The 22,102-nt window shown below is 45.5% G+C and overlaps 1 protein-coding gene across 3 annotated transcripts in view; it reads right to left on the reverse strand.

The window, feature by feature from the left end:
* Positions 1 to 2,731: 2,731 nt before the first annotated feature.
* Positions 2,732 to 22,102, reverse strand: part of LOC142801708 (E3 ubiquitin-protein ligase ubr3-like) — a 145,158-nt gene continuing 125,787 nt past the window's right edge. For 2 of the 3 annotated variants that reach the window (XM_075887554.1, XM_075887553.1), the window contains 4 exons: positions 17,522 to 17,698; positions 12,388 to 12,597; positions 3,747 to 3,886; positions 2,732 to 2,988 (listed from right to left, as the gene is read on the reverse strand). In XM_075887554.1, the coding sequence (XP_075743669.1) occupies positions 2,871 to 2,988; positions 3,747 to 3,886; positions 12,388 to 12,597; positions 17,522 to 17,698 (645 nt within the window). In that variant the 3' untranslated portion in view covers positions 2,732 to 2,870. Of the gene's footprint in view, positions 2,989 to 3,746; positions 3,887 to 12,387; positions 12,598 to 17,521; positions 17,699 to 19,414; positions 19,452 to 22,102 lie in introns of those variants that run through there. The other variant, XM_075887555.1, reaches the window with a different exon arrangement.

Consider the following 22,102-nt stretch of genomic DNA (forward strand, 5'->3'; position numbering starts at 1 on the left):
AGTAACCATGGAATGAATTCACTGGAAGACCTCAATGCGTCACGAATTCAACACCGCGAAAATTTTAGGAATCCATCCAGTGTGAGTGGAATTACAAAGGTTTCTCTCGCTGCAACTGCATTCTCTCGTCCCGACGTAAGCACTGGAAGCCAAGCAGGAAGGGATGGCAGAGCCACAGAAAAAAGTCAGGCACGCCTCGCGACCTTGAGCACTTTTTTCTTTTTTTTCTTCGAATCTGCGGCTTTCTCAGTGTGATTGAGCGTGCTCGCGTGGAAAAGTAGCGGCCTCCCGCGGTGATCTCGGTAACGAGCGAGCGTGCTATGTACAAACCAGCCAATGGCTGATAGATGGGCTTGCTGCGTGTGATTTTTTGGTATATTGGGCGATTTGTTGAGAGAAGGGATAACAATTTTTAGCTGACTTCAGTAATTTATTGTGAATTCGAGGCCACGTGCTCTGCTATATTATTTGGCTCGCATGTTGTCGGGAGCCTCTACTACCGATCGGCAGCTTTTTCTGACCATGCAGGGCTCCTTCAAAGAATCCAAGCAGGCAGCTCCTGTTTCAGATAGTGCCACCATAATTTGTCTGTCACGTTCGTAGACTCTCTTTATCCGCTGACTGAATGCATTTCGCAGTCGGGTGGGCAGCGGAACCATCGTCCACGAAAAAGGTTTCTGCACTCCGTTTGTCATGTGAATACACAAAAACCAACCGAAATGAACTTATAACAATAAAGGTCACTTTCTCTAAATTCATCGATCTAAAAAGTTACTCCGATTCACTGGCTCTTTCAGGTTCTCACAATTTCTTGATCTACAGTTTAGAGAAAACAGCCCAAAAGCCAAGATTCAAATTTGTGGCTTGATTTTTCCTTGACTGGATTGTGGCAAAAAGATTTCAGGAAGTACATCATGGCTACCATGAGGGGTCGTGGAGTTCTTCTACAAGTCACGAATGCTAGCTATAGACCTCAAGAAAGGAAAATTAACAAATGGCCTAAAGCCACAAAAGAAAATCCACGTGAATTTATCAGAAAAAAGCTTATTCTTGCATGTCCATGCACTTCAACTTGTCGATTTCACCCTTGCACTGCCACTTGCTAGCTTCCTCGTTAGCAAGCACCTCTGGAAGGCACTGGTGCCATGTTCGGCCCTTGACCACTACTTACTTCTTGGCGACTAGTTGAAGCTTTCTATTTGACAAAATCCATGCTCCTAGTGAATTTAGGCTACTAATGAGTGCTTGTTGATATCTTTTTACTAACCCTCATGCCACCTTGTGTCACTTTGCAGAAATGATTTTCAATAAACTCTAAACCTCGCCTAACATCACTCTACGAGCAACAGGAAATGATCTCAAAAGACCGCCCTTTTGCATGCTGCATGGCCAGAAGTGGCACCTCAATCCAACCCCACAGACAAACTATAAAACCTCAAATTCTAAAGCCCATGCATCATGGCATAACAAGAAAACAAAACAATGAAAACCAACTCTAAGCTCCCCTATTTTAAGCAACAATATTAACGCTCTTATTAACAGCAAGAGGTGCCCGCTTTTACGCGAGATGCTTTTAGCCATTCCACACATGTAAAGAAAAAATGTCGGCAAGTTAATTTTTGTAGATTAAAATAGTTTGTGACAAAGTGTTTTCAAAGTTCTGTTCGTCGTTCATGCAGCAGAATTTTTTTCTTCAGAAATGGAGAAGTCTTACTTTCTTGAATTGCGGCCACTTTTAGCAGCAGTTAAAGAAGTTCGGTTGCTGTTGGAGACTCTTCGGAGTCAACTGGCGACCCACGCCAGTTGGAGGACGCCAGTTGGAGGACGCCAGTTGGGGCCCCACCAGCAATGAACTTTTTTTAAAAAAATAAATGATCTGTCTCTTTCTCTCTCTTAAGTAGCTTTGAAATTTTTAATCACATTTTATTTCCTCAATTGCCTGGCAATCCTGCTTTGCAGTGCATACGGTGTCGGATATGAAGCAACAACATAATACTGAAGTTGACTATGAATGTTTTGAGTGTTCTGCGCATTTAGCACTCAAGAAAAAAGCTATAAGCATTTCTTGGCTGTTCTGGCACACCATAAATAAACTGCCAGATTATTAACAAGGCTAACTTGTTTGAACCATGTATAAAGCGAATGAAGGAGCTTTTACGTGGTTTGTGGTTACGTGGTTTCTACTTGAAGTGAACTCGTGACCAACTGCTTAGCAAAGGAATCCCACTCATATTCTAAAACGACCTTTGACTCGCATTTTTATCCTTCAGTTAATTAACTGAGTACAGTACTGCCACTTGACTGAAAATGACGCTGCGCATTTTGGAACTGCTGCTGGCCATTCATAAGCACTTACCATGCACTATTATCAACAATCCCAAGTCGAGGAGGAGTGTCGAGTGAAGCAACATTCTACAATACAGAGGGCGCAGGCTGTGAACATCGCCCTCTTTACCACCAAACTACTAAGAACACTTTTACAAAACAGAGACAAGAACAAGTGATCTGAACTCTCTTCTTTTAATGGAAACAAGCAGCAAATTTTCTTCTTTGCAACTCCCTAAAGTAGTATTATAGTACTGTATTCTTTCGGCCTGACTGCAGTGCTACTTGACAGATGCATCTCACAAAAAAAGAAAAAGAAGAAAATCCTACGCGCCATTCCCCGCTGCCGCGGCAGAACTTCGCCTGTACATATGTATAGTGCGGTGAGGAAAAAGGCAGATAGAAGCGACGGCCGCAGCCCCCACAGTGTCCAGGCATCAGTGAACAAGCCTAGGAGAACGATGGCACCGCCGCTGGCCAACAGCGTCCTGGACGCGGCCAGGTGCAGGTGTGGAAGGTGATGCCGACGAAAGGGGGTGGGCGCATCAGAGGTTGTCCTTGTGCCACACCCAGCGTCGCGAGGTGTGGTCGAAGGAGTGCGTCGTCCACTGCTGCTGCAGCAGCTGGTACCGCTCCACGCTCAAGTAGAGTGGCTTCCCTCGCCTGCGTGCATGTGCGACACATCAAAGTGGTTTGAATTAGTGTCGACAGCTCTCGGGTCCTTGCCAACGAGGGAGGAAGGAGAATAAGAAAACAGAATGAGACGTAACCAGGGCAGTATGGTGTTGACACTTGGATGAGGTGCTTTTATATAGTCACACCTAAACACTATGAAATCATCATTTCAGTAAAAACTTTGTTGAATAGTGACTTATGTAAGGATTTCTACGTCCGAAAAGCAAGAACTTCTCCGCAGATCAACAACAACTGCATGCGAGAACATAAAAGTCCATTGCCGCTAGGCTGCCAGACTGGTTACGATGTGAATGTAAGCTGAAACCTCAAGGTTACTACGTCACTGTTATCCAAGCAAGATGCGACCTTCCGCATAACATTGAGGCTTACGAGAAAGCGTAGAACAGGGAATGTTGCTGGGGCCAACAATTTAACAAGAAGGCAAGCGTTGTCATGTTGTTCAGGATACTGCATGCGAAAATTTTACCGAAGTGCCCTACACTTTTGCTGAATTTCAGAGAAATAGTTAGAACAATTCTCTACAGACTTATAGACAGACTAACCTTTTTTAAGTTTGCAATTGAATTTATTTTAACCATACACTACTTTCTTCTTTACAGGCTATTCAAATTGTGAAGGACTGCAATGAAGTTCTGTAACAAGTCACGAAATTCTTAGAAGGGTAACTCTTTACTGTCTAACTCATTTCAAAACCAAAGCAATAGCAGGAGAGTTGGTGCACTCACTTGAGGTCCCTGTCTTCTTCCCCGAAGCTGTCAAGGTAGACGGAGCCCCAGAGGCAGGCCCGCTTGCCTCGTATCACAATTACCGTTGACGAGTTCACCGCCAAGTAGATGGCCGTGCCCGCACCACAGTTAATGGAGTGCTACACAGCCAGAATAAAGAGGTGGTATATGACTGAAATGAATTAAATTCTGAAACTTCGGCTTGTGTGAATATTAAATTTTAGGTTCAAAGTCAATAGTAATTTTGGTTGAATAATTATGCATAGAATTCGAAGAGTACATATATCGCATATTATATAAAAGAAAATGGGAATATTTGTCATGACATAACAAACCTGCACAATATTTTTTAAATATTGAAACAAGGCCTGTGCAAGCGCCATTTTTCGGTATCAAAGAAAGCGAAAAACAACTTTGAATATAGTAATGGGATTGGACTTTCGGTAGAACATAAGTGATAGGCTGTAAAATGTGTTACTTTTTAAAATTTGCTATGCTTGGAGCATCTAAGTCGGTATAACAAGCTTTTAAACTTAAAGCATATATCACTTCGTGACAGTACAGATTTCTTTTGAATACAGTGGACTCCCAATAAATGAAACTCACTTAAACAAAAATGCCTCATTAATGGAACTAAGCGGGCTTATATGACTGGATTTCTATGTGTTGCACAGTAAAATTCATCGGTTAATCGAAACAATGCTTATTGGTCACCTACGGTTAAATGGCACAAACTCTAAATACAGCATGGACTCGCTCATGCCAAAGGTAGTCTCACAACTATGGCAACACCTTGAGATCGAGACAAGCCAATCCAGTAGCCATTCTCGCTTATGGCTGTCGGAGCGAAGTCAGCGAGTCAATTGTGCGTTAGGCCTATTTGTGCGGTGAAGTGCGGTGGATCACGGTGTTATTTCAGCCTGATGGAAAGGAAGCCGCTGCAACATACTCTCTCGCTTGAAAAAAAGCTGCGAATTCTTCAGGAGCTCGGCCAAAGCGGCCTGCCCAAGATGGAGGTGGCGAGAAAATACATCCCGAAATTGACGCTGTCACGGATCTGGAAAGACGGAGAAAAGATTGAAGGCACTGTTAAGAACGGGACCTTTACATCTAAACGGATGCGGACGACGCCTTATGAACAACCAGAAAAGTTCTTTTTCTGTAGTTCAAGCGCGTACGTAGTTCCAATTTGCCCATAAGCGGACCAATTCTTGAGCAGAAAGCTCGAGAGATTGCCATGCAAATGGGTGTTAAGAACATTTAAGAACAGTGTCCTAAGCGACGGATGGCTCAGCCACTTCAAAACACGCCATGACCTAGTCTTCAAAGCAATCTCAGGTGAGAGTGGTGCAGTCAACAGGGACATTTGCACCGACTGGCAACAGGGGCGGTTTAAGGAAATTTTGATGAGCTTTGAGCCATGAGACGTCTTCCCCGTCGACGAGATGGGTCTTTTTTATAAGGCGCTTCCATCAAAGACTCTCACCTTCAAAGGCGAAGCCTGTAGTAGAGGAAAATTCAGTAAAGATCGCATCACTGTGCTGGTGGGTGCAAACATGGCAGGAGATGAGAAATTGAAGCTGTTGGTAACAGGAAAATCAAGGCACCCACGTTGTTTCAAAGGCGTTAGACACCTTCCCGTTGCGTACCATGGGAACGGAAAAGCATGGATGACTACGGCCATTTTCGAAAACTGGCTTTGGGAGGAAGACGCAAGATTTACAAGGCAAGGCAGGAAGGTTGTCTTCATCGTGGATGATTGCCCAGCCCACGGTCAGGTTCAAGTACTCCAAGCCATCACTCTGGAGTTCTTGCTAGCCAATGCAACGTCAGTGATCTAGCCAATGGATCAAGGGATTATTCAGAACATTAAAGTTCATTGCCGCAGACAATTGCTCATTCAAATGCTGCGTAGAGCAGGCAGTGCGAAATGCTACAGCATAGATTTATTGGCAGCCATCCACATTTTTTGGCTTGTGCCTGGGAGCAAGTGAAGGCAACAATAATACACAGATGCTTTCATCATGCTGGCTTTCAAGCGCAAGAAAGCAGAACCTGATGAAGAAGAAAGCCCTGCTGATGCTGACATTCATACAATATTCAGTCAGGTCGTGCCCTTTGCCCCTTTCACGCTGCAGGACTACAAATCAATTGATGAAAATGTTCGTACCTGTCGTGAAAAGACTGTCGAAGAAATGATTGCCAAAGTGCAGGATGAGGATCAACCCTTCAGCGATGAATGTGATGACAATACTGCCACTGCAGTGGTGCCACTAGACCGATCAGCTATAGAGGCTGTTGAACTTTTGCAGCGCTATTTTGAGCATGAGGCTTGTTCAGAATTTCTAGCTAGTTTGTCAGCCATGGGTGCGTACCTTATGAAAAAACAACTCAAGCATGCCAAACAAACCACTCTTCACTCCTTTTCTCTCCTACCCATCCTCATGAGTAAGGTGAGGTTTGTGCAATTTGAATAAAGGTCTTGGTTCACTAAATAAGTGTACTTTGCTTAAATAAATCTACTGATAAATGAAACAGTTTTATGGACACCCTTTGAGTTTCGTTTAAGAGGAGTCGACTGTACATGTTTTCACAGCTTAGCATTATTTCACTGCAGTAAAACGATTTTTTAAAGGCAGGTTACTTACGGACTAATCTACACCTGGATAAGTGATCTTTTGGCTTAGCCCCACCCCACCGCAGTGAAACCACCTTTAGAAAGTGTCACATGCGGGCTAATATGAGAGTATTTGTTCGTTTCGAACAATTTGATATTGTTAATAATTTAAATAAATTAAATTCGAAGCAAATTCGAATGCTGCATTACCGTATTTACTCATGTAATCCTCGCATAATTCTCGCACCTCCCACATCGCCTAATAAAAAATACAATTTCTTTCTTTCCTCGAGTAATTATCGCACCCCCGAAAACTGCTGCAATAATGTCGCCTGCTCTTTCCAGTCACTGATGATGATAGCGCATGCCATCTGGCGCCATCTCTTAAGCATCAAGTGTACTATTGCACAAAGATTCAATCCAACTCAAGCCATGCCGAAGTGGCAAGTGCACCTTGCGGAGTGTTTTGTATGTTGCGTCGGTAACCTTGTCAAGTTATGAGGCGATACTGAAGCTGTACGGCTGCTTTCAAGTTGCAAGTGATAGATCATCATCATCATCAGCCCGACTACGTCCACTCCAGGACAAAGGCCTCTCCCATGTTCCGCCAGTTAACCCGGTCCTGTGCTTGCTGCTGCCAATTTATACCCGCAAACTTCTTAATCTCATTTGCCCACCTAACCTTCTGTCTCCCCTTAACCCGCTTCCCTACTTTGGGAATCCAGTTAGTTACCCTTAATAACCAGCGGTTATCCTGTCTGCGCATTACATGCCCAGCCCATGTCCATTTCCTCTTCTTTATTTCAACTATGATATCCTTAACCCCCGTTTGTCCCCTAATCCACTCTGCTCTCTTCTTGTCTCTTAAGGTTACACCTACCATTTTTCTTTCCATAGCTCGCTGCGTCGTCCTCAAATCCTACCTGCGCACTACATGCCCAGCCCATGTCCATTTCCTCTTCTTTATTTCAACTATGATATCCTTAACCCCCGTTTGTCCCCTAATCCACTCTGCTCTCTTCTTGTCTCTTAAGGTTACACCTACCATTTTTCTTTCCATAGCTCGCTGCGTCGTCCTCAATTTAAGCTGAACCCTCTTTGTAAGTCTCCAGGTTTCTGCTCCGTAGCTAAGTACCGTTGAGATACAGCTGTTATATACCTTCCTCTTGAGGGATAGTGGCAATCTACGTGTCATAATTTGAGAGTGCTTGCCGAATGTGCTCCACCCCATTCTTATTCTTCTAGTTACTTCAATCTTGTGGTTCCGCCCTGCGGTTATTACCTGCCCTTAGCAGACATAGTCTTTTACAACTTGAAGTGCACTATTACCTATCTCGAAGCGCTGCTCCTTTCCGGGGTTGTTGTACATTACTTTCGTTTTCTGCAGATTAATTTTAAGGCCCACCTTTCTGCACTCCTTGTCTAACTCCATAATCATGAGTTGCAATTCGTCCCCCGAGTTACTCAGCAATGCAATGTCATCGGCGAAGCGCAGGTTACTAAGGTATTCTTCATTAACTTTTATCCCTAACTTTTCCCATTCTAGGCTTCTGAAAACCTCCTGTAAGCATGCGGTAAATAGCATTGGGGAGATTGTGTCCCCCTGCCTTACACCCTTCTTGATTGGTATTCTGTTGCTTTCTTTATGAAGCACTATGGTAGCAGTTGATCCCCTGTAGATTTCTTCCAGGATGTTTATATATACTTCATCGACGCCCTGATTCCGCAGTGTCTGCATGACGGCTGATATTTCTACTGAATCAAATGCCTTCTCGTAATCTATGAAGGCTATGTATAGTGGTTATGTATAGGCTATGTATATGGCAAGTGATAGATAATGCACTAAAGAACGGCAACAGGGCCGCCGGTAGGTCCTAAGGAGTCTACGAGTTTTGTGTTCGCTACTGGTGATAGCTGCTGAAAGCCACCAAGACGCGTTGGGCCTCCCGTGTGCCTAAAACTGGGATTGATGGTAAACTATTCCTTAAGAAGAAAACTGCGGACAATTCTGTTAAATAGCCATCAGCCCAATACCGACGTCCCACGCTTACCTTTTGAGACTCCTGTTGAGCGACGAACGCTACCGCTACGCCCGTAACGTCCACAAGCTTTGCGTATGGTATTCTAATTCTCGACTATTTGCTTCCACTTTTTCTGTCTCAATTAAATCTTGTCTTGTGTTGAACCTCTGCTTTTATTGTTGAGGTAAGTTTTAATTAGTACTTCTTAAAGCTTTCTGTTATAGTTGCTGGTGTGAGAATCCCGATTTGCAGCCACTTCGTTTTCTTTTTCGCTCTGTACGTTTTCGTAGAAAGTTTTCCCCGTGTAATTCTCGCACCCCTCGAACTTTTTATCGGTTTTCCGACAAAAAAGGTGCGAGGATTATGCGAGTAAATAGAGTATTCGTTCGAATGTTCGAAGCATTTGAATATTTATCATATCATGGAAAAGGCAGACTACGAGATCGCTTCATTTTTACCGTTCGTGTTTAATATATAATGCAACAAATTTTCCTAAAGTACTTGCTATATAAGCGAAACTATCCTCTGTGCTTAGAGAAGCCCAAGTAGAGAAGCCCAAGTGTTCACAAGAATGTACACATGCAAAATAGTGGTGTATTGACCGCAGAGAATGAAGTCATCGTGAACAGAATGATTAGAACAAACCACCATAGTGTTTCTCACCTTCTTTCCAATGTGCAAGTCTATGATCAACGACGTTCTTTTTAGTGCATTGTCTGCATCCTTCGGGAATCGATAGCACAATATGTTGCCATCCTTCCACCACGATGCCACACAATGCAGGACAGAGCAGTGGTTTTTGGACATCGCGGCGTTCTTATCCCGGCTCGCGCGTACGGCATGATGAAAATAAAAAAACTATGCGGCTGCTTCTCAATGCGTGCAACGTTGCAACATATCTCGTTTCACGGTTGACCCTGTAGTGTCGTTTCTTCTGCGTTTGACAGATGGTGCTCTGCCCCAAAAGGTGTGAATATTAAATTTCGATCGACTTCGTACAGACTCACGACTGTTCAGCACGGTTGTTGAACTACGCTTTCACTTTCATTGCGGCGTTATGTTGCGATAGAATGAGGTGATTGAACCTTGCTTCGACCATCAACAGTACTGGCTACCTCAGCAAAATTAACATATACATTAAAAAAATAAATTTTTGGATCACTAGGCTAGTGGTTTCATTACGTAAATACGGTAATATACACTAAATGGTTCATTTCGAATACTTCAAAAATTCCTATTATTTAATCTTGAATCGCAGCGAATTCAAATAATATATTAATTTGAATATTCGAAGTGCTCATACATTCACACAAGCCTACATACAAGCGCGCTTTTTACGAAAATAAATGTTCAGTGCATATATCATGATTTGAAAATGATTTGCTAGCTTTTAGTGATACCGTAATTACTCGAATCTAACACGCACCTTTCTTCCGGTTAAGCGAGTTCATAAATCGCAAGCGCGTTATAATCGAGTGCGAAAAAAAAAAAATGAATACGGTCATTCTATTGCCATCGGCATTTCTAAAATGGCCGCCCCCTACGAGCGTCGGCATGGCGCGTCAGCCATTTCTGCCTATGTGTTTCCCATGTGCGGCACTTTGTACGTGTGCTGAGGAGTTCGTCATCTGGTAGTGCATTAGCATCGACGGCATGGAAGGGCCGACTCCAAAAACTCGAGTGTACCATGATGCCGCTTTTAAAAGAAAAGTCATCGCGTGTGCAGAAACGGACGGAAATCGGATCGCATCGCGGTCGTTAGGAGTTCCCGAAACGTGCTTGCGGGACTGGCAAAAACAAAAGCAGAAGACTGTCGACAGCAAAGCTTCACTTCACGCAAAGGCTTTAGTGGACCACAGCAGGGTCGGTTTCCACAAATTGAAGAGCTGCTCGGCGAGTATGTGCTTGAGCAGCGAGCGCCACAGCGGCCCGTGACGACAGAACTGCTCCAAGTGCGGGCTATGCAATTAGCCTTAGAAAAAGGTCTAATGCGGAGCCAGTTTAAAGCGAGCAGATGCTGGCTAACTAACTTTATGAAGAGGAAAGGCTTTTCCCTCCGAAGGGGAACGGGCATATGCGAAAAGTTTTGCGGAGGAGTACGATGAAAAGCTTCACAGTTTTCAGAGGTTCGTCCTAAACTTGCGGCACAACAAGGGCTACCTGCTGGGGCAAATCGGGAATGCCGATCAGACGCTTCTTTACTTCGACATGCCTGGCATCACAACCGTCGAGAAGAAGGGGGCGAAGCAAGTTTGTGTGCTGACATCGGTCCACGGTAAAACTACAGTGACGGCAATGCTCTGTTACACGTCAAATGGGCACAAGCTTCGCCCTTACCTCATATTTAAATAGAAGACGCTCCCGAAAGGAGTCGTTTTTTCGAGTGGTGTGATCATGCGGGCCATCGAGAAAAATGGGTGCGCATTGCAATCGATGTCTTACATTATTTTTTTTTTCGTAGGGGAAATCGGGTGCGCGTTACAATCAAGGGCGCGGTAGAATAGAGTAAATACGGTATACTCGCATAATGATTGCACTTTTTTTTTTTTCAAAAAAAATTGACCCTAACTTCGGGATGCGATTATTACGCGGGGTAAACTTTCCGTGAAAAAATATACTTAGCACCGAAACGCAAAAAATTCGCTAATCAGAATTCTTACGATAGCTATCATGAACATAACCAAAAATAAAAGTAAATTAAAGCTTACCTTTGTAATAAAATTAACGCATTACGCAGGAGCTACATGCACGGCACACTGCCCTTTTATTTTTTACCTCTCTGACCCCCTAACGTTTATTCAGACTTCGAAGCCTCACTGACGTCAGTGTCGTCACCGCACGATTCCATGTCGGAACCGGCAGCGTCTTCACTGTCCCACAGGGGATCATCTTCCGTTCCGTCGAGCGCGTTGGAAATGCTAGCGACAGTCCATTCTGCCGCATGAAGCGTGACGTCCAGCCAAAACTGGCACAGAAGTCCTTTGTGGCTATTCCCAGTCTCCGGGAAACTGCACGCCTGCATCTGTATCATGTCTAATGACACTGAATAACCGTCCTTGCGCATGTCCTTCACGTATTCGAGGACTGCCTTTTCAATGTCGAGGAACTTGCCAGATTTGGGACCGCGGAAAGGCCATCGTGTGCTGTTAGTAGCCATGAGCATGTCGTGCTGTTTTTTCCAATATCGGATCCGGATTTCGTCGTTGCTGAAATGTCTGCCGGCAGCGCGGTTGCCGTGCTCTAGCGCGTAGTCAAGTGCCTTCAGCTTGAACGCAGCACTAAAGCTCGCATACCGCTCCATGGTGAAACGGCGCTTCAACAGACGATCACAAAGCACACCAAGAAAAAGAAACGTGGTCTCAGGAAAAAAAACATTGATGCGATATGAACAAAGGTCGACCAACAGGCGGCCCCGGCTGTAACAGTGCGGGATGTCAAAACAAACATGGCGGCTGACGGAGCAAAGCACTTCGTGGAGCGAAGCCACCACATTTTTTTTCTTCTTTGCGTCAGTTATGGAGGTTGTGAGTACGTCACACGCGTCAGAACAGTTTCTTCCCTCTAAATAAGGAATGCTTTCATTTAAATCAGTAAATTTACAGCATTAGCATAGTGATGCCAGCTTTCAGATCACAGAAACAATAATAGGCACGTTCCGCTAGACTTGGCACATGACATGTCGATGCAGCAAGTTCAGGGTGTGATCATTACGCGGGAAAAAAAAAAGTCGAATTTAGACGACAAAATTTAGGGGTGCGATCATTATGCGAGTAAATACGATGGTATCTCGATTTTGACTTCACATTGATTCCAGGTTACTATAAAAATGTAAACATTCTTGCTATCTTGTTTTCTGTTTTTATTGCACAATAGACTCTGAGCAGTGCTACTGCATATCTTGCGCTAAAATTTTGATCCACTACCAAGAGTTGCGTGCCACAACTGATGCAGGCTAATGAGCCACCAAGGAGGGCAAGGAAGGGTACTCGAGCTGACGACTCACATGCACGGCTTCGAAGTGCGCCTGCTGGCGACAGCAGCTTTCACGCAGGCAGACCAGCGTGCCACACACGAGGCACACGGATGGGTCCTTGGGCACGTTGTGGCAATTGCTGCATGCCCGACTGTGGTAGTACTGGAAGAGGTCGTCATAGCGGCCAGGCAGTGACAGCAGCCGTGGCTGGGCCCAATTCCACCGCACCGACACCAAGCTCTGTGGCGAGAATGAAGAAGGCTTTACAGCAATGCAGGCTACTCAAATTTCCTTAAGCTTTTAGGCTACAGACGCCGGGACTAATTCTGCCAGCAAAACATTGCACGGGGACTACCCAGAAAGAAAACAGTGAGAAATGCCTTCGTGAACAAACTACAGTCGATTCTCAATAATTCAAACTCAAAGGAACCTCTGAATTTCTTTTGCATTATCAAGAAGTTTGAATTATCAGAAGTTCTCAGATATATGACTCAGGGCGAGGTGACACCACACATTATGACTAGGCATTGACTTTACAACATTTAAAATTTTTTAAGCGTTTTTAAATTCCAACTGCACACAATGAACAAAAAGCAAAGGTGTAAGGTGCACAAGTTTATTGGCCATTTACTGCTGATGAGACCTTTTAAAGTAATTGTGAATTGCCCACTGCTTCAATGCTATATGTGCCTTCAGCACAAAGCTTTCTATACTGTCACGGGGTCATGACGTGGCCGAAGACAGGATACTTTGTGTTGGGATTTAACTGTTTATTTGGGCGAACTTGTGCCCGGTAAACGGAAAGTTCGATTACAGTAGCAGTCTTGCACAGATAGCAGTGAACGGAGCGTCGGCCGTCGATCAACTACTGACAAGCGGCGAAGCGCGTCGGCATTTATACTCTTGTCGTCGAATGTTCTAGCATTATTGCTGGCGGTGGCGTAGGTTCCAGAATAATCTGTACAGTTCGCAGAGTAGGCGTGATCTTATCGAAATGATCTACTACAGTCCGGAAGCTTCTCTAAAACTGCAGGCGCGGTTTGTGCTGAGAATTGTGTAGTGTTTCGGGGCGATAACAAAACTTGGGTAATGGAACGTGGCATTGCCCCCCTCTGAAAAAGGCATCGTCCCGATGCTTTAACTAAACATGAAGGTACAACAATAATGCAAGAAAGTACAATGAATGAATTACGATACAATAATAATACAAAAAAAGCACTGTTTCAGTTTGTCAACGCGCATGAAACGGCTTGAGGCACGCGACATGGACGACTTCAGGTTGCGGTCGGCGTCGTTGAGAGTTCGTGATGCCGTCGGGGACAACCTCGTAATCAAGTGGGCCGAGACGTCGAACCACCCTGTACGGTCCGAAGTACCGTCGCAGAAGCTTTTCACTTAGTCCACGTCGGCGTATCGGCGTCCACGCCCAAACACGTTCACCATTCCACGAAGCGTCGTCGAAGATTGTAACGGCGGCTGTCGGTCGTCTGTTTATTCTTGATACAGAGACGCGCGAGTTGTCGGGCTTCTTCGGCGCGTTGAAGGTACTCACTCACATCAAGGTTTTCTTCGTCGGTGACGTTGGGTAACATGCCATCGAGCGTCATTGCGAGGCTCCTTCCGTAGACCGATTTGTATGGAGATATCTGCGTCGTCTCTTGCACCCCCGTGTTGTATGCGAAGGTCACGTACGGAAGAATGGCGTCCCACGTCTTGTGTTCGACATCGACGTACATTGCCAGCATTTCGGCGATCGTCTTGTTTAGCCGCTCGGTGAGGCCGTTGGTCTGTGGGTGGTATGCTGTCGTCCGGCAGTGCTTTGTGTGGCTGTATGCCAAGATTGCTTGAGTTAAGTCTGCAGTAAATGTCGTTCCTCTGTCCGTGATAAGGACCTCCGGGGCGCCGTGACGTAGGACGATATTTTCGACGAAGAACTTAGCTACCTCGGATGCACTGCCTTTGGGCCGCTGGCGAACGATATGACGTCGGTGGGGGTGGTGGCGGCGGTGGCGTTTGTCGACGGAAGTGCGACGGGGCGGCGTTGTGGCGTGGACGGGGAGGAGCGTTGTGGCGCACTGCAGCGGCGTAGCTCATAGCTTCTGGCTCAGGCAGCGGTGCTTGAGGGATTCGAAGCGATTGCCGAACTTGTTCTCGCAGAATGTCGGCAATCGGATCCACTTGAGGCTGCGCCGAAGGCAACAGTTTGCGCAGCTCTTCCGGCACGATCGCTCGGATCGTTTCACGCAGGTCTTCGGAGTTACTGGCTTGAGCAGCAGCGCATTCTGGAGTCAGGCGACGATTATACTGTCTGGTGCGCATGTCCAGGGTCTTTTCGATAGTGGTCTCTTCGGCTACAAATTCTTGGATGGTGTTTGGTGTATTTCTCATCAGTCCCGCGAAGAGCTCCTGTTTGACCCCTCGCATGAGGAAACGAACTTTTTTCTCCTCAGGCATGTCTGGGTGAGCGTGACGGAATAGTCGGGTCATTTCTTCTGTGAAAATGGCGACATTTTCATTTGATAGCTGAACCAAGGTCTCTAATAAAGCAGCGGCCCTCTCTTTGCGAGCAACGCTCGCGAACGTTTGCAGGAATGCGCCGCAGAAAACATCCCACGTTCAGAGCATGGACTCCCGATTTTCGAGCCAGGTCCTTGCGGTGTCTTCCAAATAGAAGAACACACGACGGAGCTTTTCGTCATGGTCCCAGTGGTTGAGGGCGGCCCCACGGTCGTATGTTTCTAGCCAGGACTCCGGGTCTTCGAACGATGACCCATGGAAAATTGGTGGTTCCCTGTGTTGATGCATGACCATCGTGGGCTAAGACGCTGCAGTTGTCATTGCCGCTGCAGTCACGGTCATGGCCTTGGTCTTCCGCGCCTTGTCTTGTAGAAGCCCGTACTCCGGTGGTAGCCCTTGCTGTTGGCGGCTTGTTCGCTGCTCCTGGTTGGCGTCGGTGTCTTCTCCGCGACGTGGGCTGGGTTCACGGCTTGATGGGGCCATCCGGTACATGAACGAAGCAGCACCTCCACCAGATGTCATGGTGTCGTGACGTGGCCGAAGACAGGAGACTCTATGTTGGGATTTAACTGTTTATTTGGGCGAACTTGTGCCCGGTAAACGAAAAGTTCGATTACAGTAGCAGTCTTGCACAGATAGCAGTGAACAGAGCGTCGGCCGTCGATCAACTTCTGACAAGCGGCGAAGCGCGTCGGCATTTATACTCTTGCCGTCGAATGTTCTAGCGTTATCGCTGGCAGTAGCGTAGGTTCCAGAATAATCTGTACAGTTCGCAAAGAGGCGTGATCTTACCGAAATGATCTACTACAGTCCGGAAGCTTCTCGAAAACTGCAGGCGCTGTTTGCGCTGAGAATTGTGTAGTGTTTTGGGACGATAACAAAACTTGGGTAATGGAACGTTTCAATACCATTTGAGAAGCACCACAGTTTACCATGCGCCTGCTTCGTTTCAAACATTTGTTTACTTGCAAATCCTTTCTTCTTGAAGCGCTGAGGTGCTTATTTTTCATTTTTAGACTTTCAGGAGTATACACACGCAAATTTTTAAATAGTAGTGGGAAAGCAGCAGACATTTTCTGGTACGGAAGTACAAAAAGTATGAAATAACTGAATGACAGAGTTTGAATTAAGAGGTTTTTTAATACATTGAAAGAATAGAGGGCCATCCAAAAAATTCAGTTTTGTTTGAATTAACTGAAAGTATGAATTATCAGAGTTTGAATTATCGCGAGTCTAGTGTAGTGAAGTACTTTTGCTTCGTTTTTGTAGTTCCATCATAAGAAACATGCTCGTCAAACCTCCCGATATGCCCTAAGTATTGTAGTGTACACGTATCGCAAAGGAGTACGGCCACTAGCGTGGGTCCAGTTTTAACGAGCCGCAGAGCACGCGTTAACCGTCCCCATGGCTAGAACACAGTACTTCTCAAGGTGGCAAGACTTCGTTGTCTGCGGTAACACCCAAACGCAGAACACAGCCCGTTGCAAAGGCGCGGCGGGAAAGCGAATGGGCTTATCCACACCACAAGCAAGAAGTACTGCACAGGGGTGCCAAGAGCACGTCTCTGTGGTAAAAGTGATTCACGGAGACAGCGGGACAAAGGCCCGGTTGCTCGAGTGAGGGCAAAGGCGCTTGCGTTGGCTTCGGAGAGATATGGGTCGGCGCAGTTTGACCACACACTAGGACACCGCACCGCTCTTCGGCCTAGCGTACGGAAGGGGGGGGGGGGGGGGCATGAGGCAAACGTTCGCCGCGGGTGCGAGGCGCTGTTGGCAAAGTTCAAACGAGCCCCAAGCCCCAAACAAAGGGAGCCGACGGACGGAAAAGAAAAGCGCGCTTACCCCCATGTCGACCTCAGAAAGGTCTCTCTCACTCCCGACGCGCGCGCGCAAGCAAAATGACCCGGGAGTCTTTGCGCGCGGCGCCACAGTCGACATTCGCTACCAGGTGAGAGGGGTTAAATGTCACTCCCCACTCTCCCAGCCCGCCAGACCACGGAGGAAAGGAGAGTCATGTTGGGACATGAGAATGCAGAAAGAGGTATCGAAGCCTGCGCAAAGGCGACAAGTTAGCCTCAATTCCCACAGTATCCAACAAAAATATTGCGTTATCGTTTTGTCCTGCAACAACAAAACCACTTTTCAAATGCCTGCTACACAAGCTGGGAGAAATTTGTAGTGTTTGCAACTTTAGTCAAGCATGACAGCAGTGCTTCATTTTAATCAAAAGAAGTGGTGACCAGCAATTGGAGTGATCAAGTATTCCACGCGTCTTTTCGCCAAGTGCAATTTTCTCCGCAAACTAGTTGTCTCTCATGCAGGATTGAAGACACAGAGATTCTGTGAATAGTGATGTAATAAACGCCCCTGTATCATGGTAGTCTAATACCAATTTTTCAGATGCCTGACTATGTATGCATGCCTAAACTCGGATGCTATCACAGCAAAGGCTCAAGCTCCATTAAGTCAGTGTACAACACAAAAAAGTCTGAATTTCTAATGCTGAAGCTCTTTTGACATCTGGTTTCTCAAATTTTGGCTTAAATCACAATTCTGAGACTCACGATACCAGCTCCAGAGTGTTCAAACAATAGTTTGAAACTCTACTAATACAGGTTTAACTGCCACAAAGCTTTCTTCCCACTTACCCTCGCAGCAACTGGAACTACGCCAGCAAACTCGTTGAACTCGCGGCACCAGGAGCGCACGAGTGCTTGGGGGCTCTCGGTGACCCAGGAAACACCCGCTGTCGACACGTGCGCAGACTGACCCTCATGGCCGAGCCCCAGGAAGAGGCAGAGTGCGGCCAGCTCATCTGTGGGATCCTGCCAAGAGAAAAAACATGCCACGAATGAACAGGTGCCACAAAAAAAGTCTCAAGGCCCAATACAACAGAGCAGGACCAAATTACGAAAAAATCCAGAAAAATTATATACAAAGATGCATTAGTAAAACTGAACCATAAGAACATTCCTCAAGAGGCAGTGTGCTGTTTCTAAACATCGCCTTGACTCTGTACAAGTTGCTGCATCAACCTTAGTGTTCTTAAAGGGGGCCCCTCCCACCATACAGTACAACATACTTTCAGTGCTGTAGAAACTACACACTGGGGCATTGAAGGATGGCAATGAGGGAGTACTATGGGCCAGAAAGGCTTTAGAACATTTATGGCAGGTGATGACGTTGGTCTCCAACCGCCAGGGCTGGTACATCGACATTACAAAGAAATGTCTTTCTTTTTTGTTTTGTTTTCTGATATATGTAGGTGCTCGTGTGTCGAATTCTCTTATCTCTCGCCCCTGAAGTTTGCGCTACTTGGCAGTTCAATGAAGTACCAGCTGGCCCAAACAAGCACCTCATGTAGCAATCAAGTCTAGGTGGAATGGTGTTGCTCATGGGAGCAGACATGAGTGCTATGCATGCTTCTTTCAGCTGCACTCAGGTCAATCAATGGAGTCAAATGTGCCAGTGTATCCATTATGACACATCCCACTTCCAAGCACCAACACTAAAACGGGTTTGTAAAATCAAGTACTACTACAGTCATCTTCTCTAGTGTCATCTCACACTTGCTGGCACTCATGACCTAGTGCAGAGGAGATGGACACCACAATTAAGCAAGAAAGAGTAAAAGAGAAAAAATTTCCAAATGCCATATCAATATTCATTCCAACCGGGCTCGTACAGATGACAAAGCAATGTTAGAAAAGGTTTGGCCAAAACACTGCCAGGCCTGCGTAGAATACAGAGCACAGTCCCTGGAGCTGGAAGAGCGGCCTTTCAGAGCCTTTTTAAACACTCTTTAGGTAACTGCTACAAGCACACTTGTGGGGTACCCACTACACCATAAATGATCATAATTTTTGTGTAGTAGGCAGCCATTCACTATGCCATTCTTCGTCATTCTACGGAGAAGCGTGCTACCCTTTACACATATTCAAGAAAGTTTGCATAATTTTTTGATGCTGTGGCTGACGACGAACAATTATGCCTGAGGCTCTTGTAATGGGTTGGAGCATTGGAAGACTCACTCGTTGTGCAATTCGCATTATGTGACGCCTGGTGGTTCCTTTGCTGTTCTAAAACACTTTATTACTCATGTTAACGCGATTCCTTTCCCGACATCAAGCCTGCCAAAGGCAAGCTTGCAATGGAGATTCAAAGCACTGGCGTGGCTCTGTGGTAGAATACTGGGTTGGCACACAGGCGACCCGAGTTCGAGTTGCACTGTCCTTGATGGCTTTTATTTACTTAGTTTGTTTTCTTCGTAAGATAGTGGTTACGGACACCCCCGGTGGTGGTGGACAACTGTGGCGCATGCGACCCTTGCGGTGATCTCGCAAAAGCTTTCGTTGTAAATGTTTGGGTCCACCTCGCTGAGAACCTCTCAGAGAGGTGGACCCAATGAAGGTGAGGTTGCCACAACCTCACCTTCAACACACAGCTTTGCATGTCAGTTCTGTATCATTATAATAACATGTTCGGGCAAGCTGTGCCTGCTGCGTACATACGTTCACTTATAAGGCAAAAACAGAACTCGCCTGCATGGGACACGACCCTTGCTTACATGCACGTCACCTGAGAGGAGAAATTGACAATGTGGTAGTTACTCATGCAGCCAGTTTTTTACTGAGACATGGTTTGTTTCAGCCGATCAGCCCCACTGATCATAACAATCACATAGTATCCTTGCAAACAATAAGTCACTCTAGGCAAATGCCACAGAAAGAGATGAAATCACTTCTTTTTGAATACAAATGATTACGAGTTTCAGAAATCCATTCTAGCGTAAAAAAATCACACATGAAAGTGAGGGTATGGAGAGCATGTAATGTCAATGTGGAACTCTACACAGACGTCAGCTGACCTCCTTGAATTTGCCCCTCCATTCCAGTTATGCCATTTCAAATGCTGTCCCAGATAAATAAAATGCAAATAAGACAATGTAAGACATAACTTTCAAAAGCACTTCATTTTTCAATTGCCATGGTTCAATGTGCTTGAACCAAACTTGTCAAGTAATATCTTTGAGCTTCATGGTTCGACAACTGAAGTCCTTTTTCTTTTTTTCATGCCTGATTCTGATGAAGAGGCTGCCAGACAACTGCTTTTGTTGCAGAAGTCAATGTATCTACAACTGTATAACAGAACGAACACGAAAGATGCTGCTCGGCAGAATCGATGCGAATGCACAGCGAACTTGAATTAAGCCAGCGTTCCAGGCAGTATAAGAGACGGCCCGTTTGTACACTAAGAGCATTGGCAAAAATATTGGCCTGAACTCACAGGAGAGAACTTTGCATGTGGGTAAACAAACTTTCTGCACTGCTCAGGCAGCTTAGAGACGCTATCATGACTTTGGCCGAGCTCAAAAGTCAGACTCACAGAACCAGACATTTCTCAAGTTTGTACCTGGAGGAGCAGAGCTAGCATTCAACAGATCAACAAAGCTGGTGGCAGCTCTAAACTTATTGGTACATTCACACGCGTGACGGCGATGCTATATCTGTGACTAGTGAAACTAGATGCGGCCCTATGGCTAGTATAAATTATACAGGCGAAACCAAAGCTGCTGGAAAATGTCTGACAAAACCACCTCCACACTTTATACATCCGACGGACTTTGGGAAATGTTTTTTGTAAAGTAAATTTTCTCCGACTCCTAGCAACAGCTCTCTAGAATAGCTGGCATAAATTTCTGGCAGTTACTACTGCTCAGCACTGTTAGATTGCAAAGCTGACACTTGAATTTGATATCTGACTTGCAAAGGTTCTTTTAATTACAGAACTTTGACATTATTATAGCATAACCATGACAGGCATGCACTTCTGTCAAGTTCGCTAGCGAAGTGCATTTTCTCAACAACAGGGGGATGCAAGATGGGAGATGAAGGTACTTGTAGTGTTCACTAGACAGAGTGTTCACGCACATTGGTTTGCGCAAAGGTCTATCAAAAATCACTATGTTGTCAAAACGGGCAAATTCAAATTGATTCCTAAAGCTGAGAGGCCGGACTACGTACTAGACAATACTGGATGCACAAGAAACAAATACAACATGCCAAAATCGACGGCCCAAAGCGCCGATCACCGATTATCGATTTGAATAGGCGTATTAATGAAATAGTTAATTAAGGGGGCATGGTAGGGTATACAGTGTATGTCAGTTTCAACTTAATATTTTAGAAGTGGCTGCAAGTATTCATACAAAATTTCACATGCTTTTATTTATGCCCTACGTTGCCTATCACTCAATCAATGTACTTTTTATCAGCAACAACCAAAAGGAATGTAATGATATTCAGTTGTATTATGGTAGATACACATACGTTATGTCTGATCTCAAAAAATAGGACACTATGTAGGCAGTTACTGCCAGAAAAAAAAATTGCAAAAAAAAACGAATGCCCTTCCGTAGGCATTCGTCAATTAACTCACGGCCCTCAGTCCCCACCAGCTGCGGAGCAACTGACCACGGCGGCGGTCAGATCTGCAAAGCAGCAGAGGGTGCTAGGAATCTCTGGATACGGACAGGCCACCATTGGAACTTGAACTTAGCAACGTTTAACGTTAGAACGTTATCTAGTGAGGGAAGTCTAGCTGTATTATTCGAGGAGCTAGAAGGCATTAAATGGGATATAATAGGGCTGAGTGAGGTTAGGAGGACAGATGAGGCCTATACAGTGCTACAGAATGGGCACGTCATTTGCTATCGGGGCTTGGCAGACAGAAGAGAACTGGGAGTAGGGTTCCTAATTCACAGAAACATAGCTGGCAACATAGAGGATTACTATAGCATTAATGAAAGGGTGGTAGGCATTGTAATTAAACTGAATAAAAGATACAAAATGAAGGTAGTACAGGCTTACGCGCCTACATCCAGCCATGATGACGCTTCAGTTGAAAGCTTCTATGAAGACGTGGAATCGGCAATGAGTAAGGTGAAAACACAGTATACTATAGTAATGGGCGACTTTAATGCAAAGGTAGGGAAGAAGCAGGCTGGAGACCAGGCAGTAGGAGATTATGGCATCGGCACTAGAAACGCCAGAGGAGAGCTACTAGTAGAATTCGCAGAACGCAATAATCTGCGTATTTTGAATACCTTCTACCGAAAACGAGAAAACCGCAAGTGGACATGGAGGAGCCCTAATGGCGTAAATAAGAACGAAATAGACTTTATAATGACTGCACACCCAGGAGTCGTGCAGGATGTGGAAGTGGTTGGC

The sequence above is a fragment of the Rhipicephalus microplus genome, chromosome 1 (genome assembly GCF_043290135.1).
Source record: "Rhipicephalus microplus isolate Deutch F79 chromosome 1, USDA_Rmic, whole genome shotgun sequence".
Taxonomy (NCBI): domain Eukaryota; kingdom Metazoa; phylum Arthropoda; class Arachnida; order Ixodida; family Ixodidae; genus Rhipicephalus; species Rhipicephalus microplus.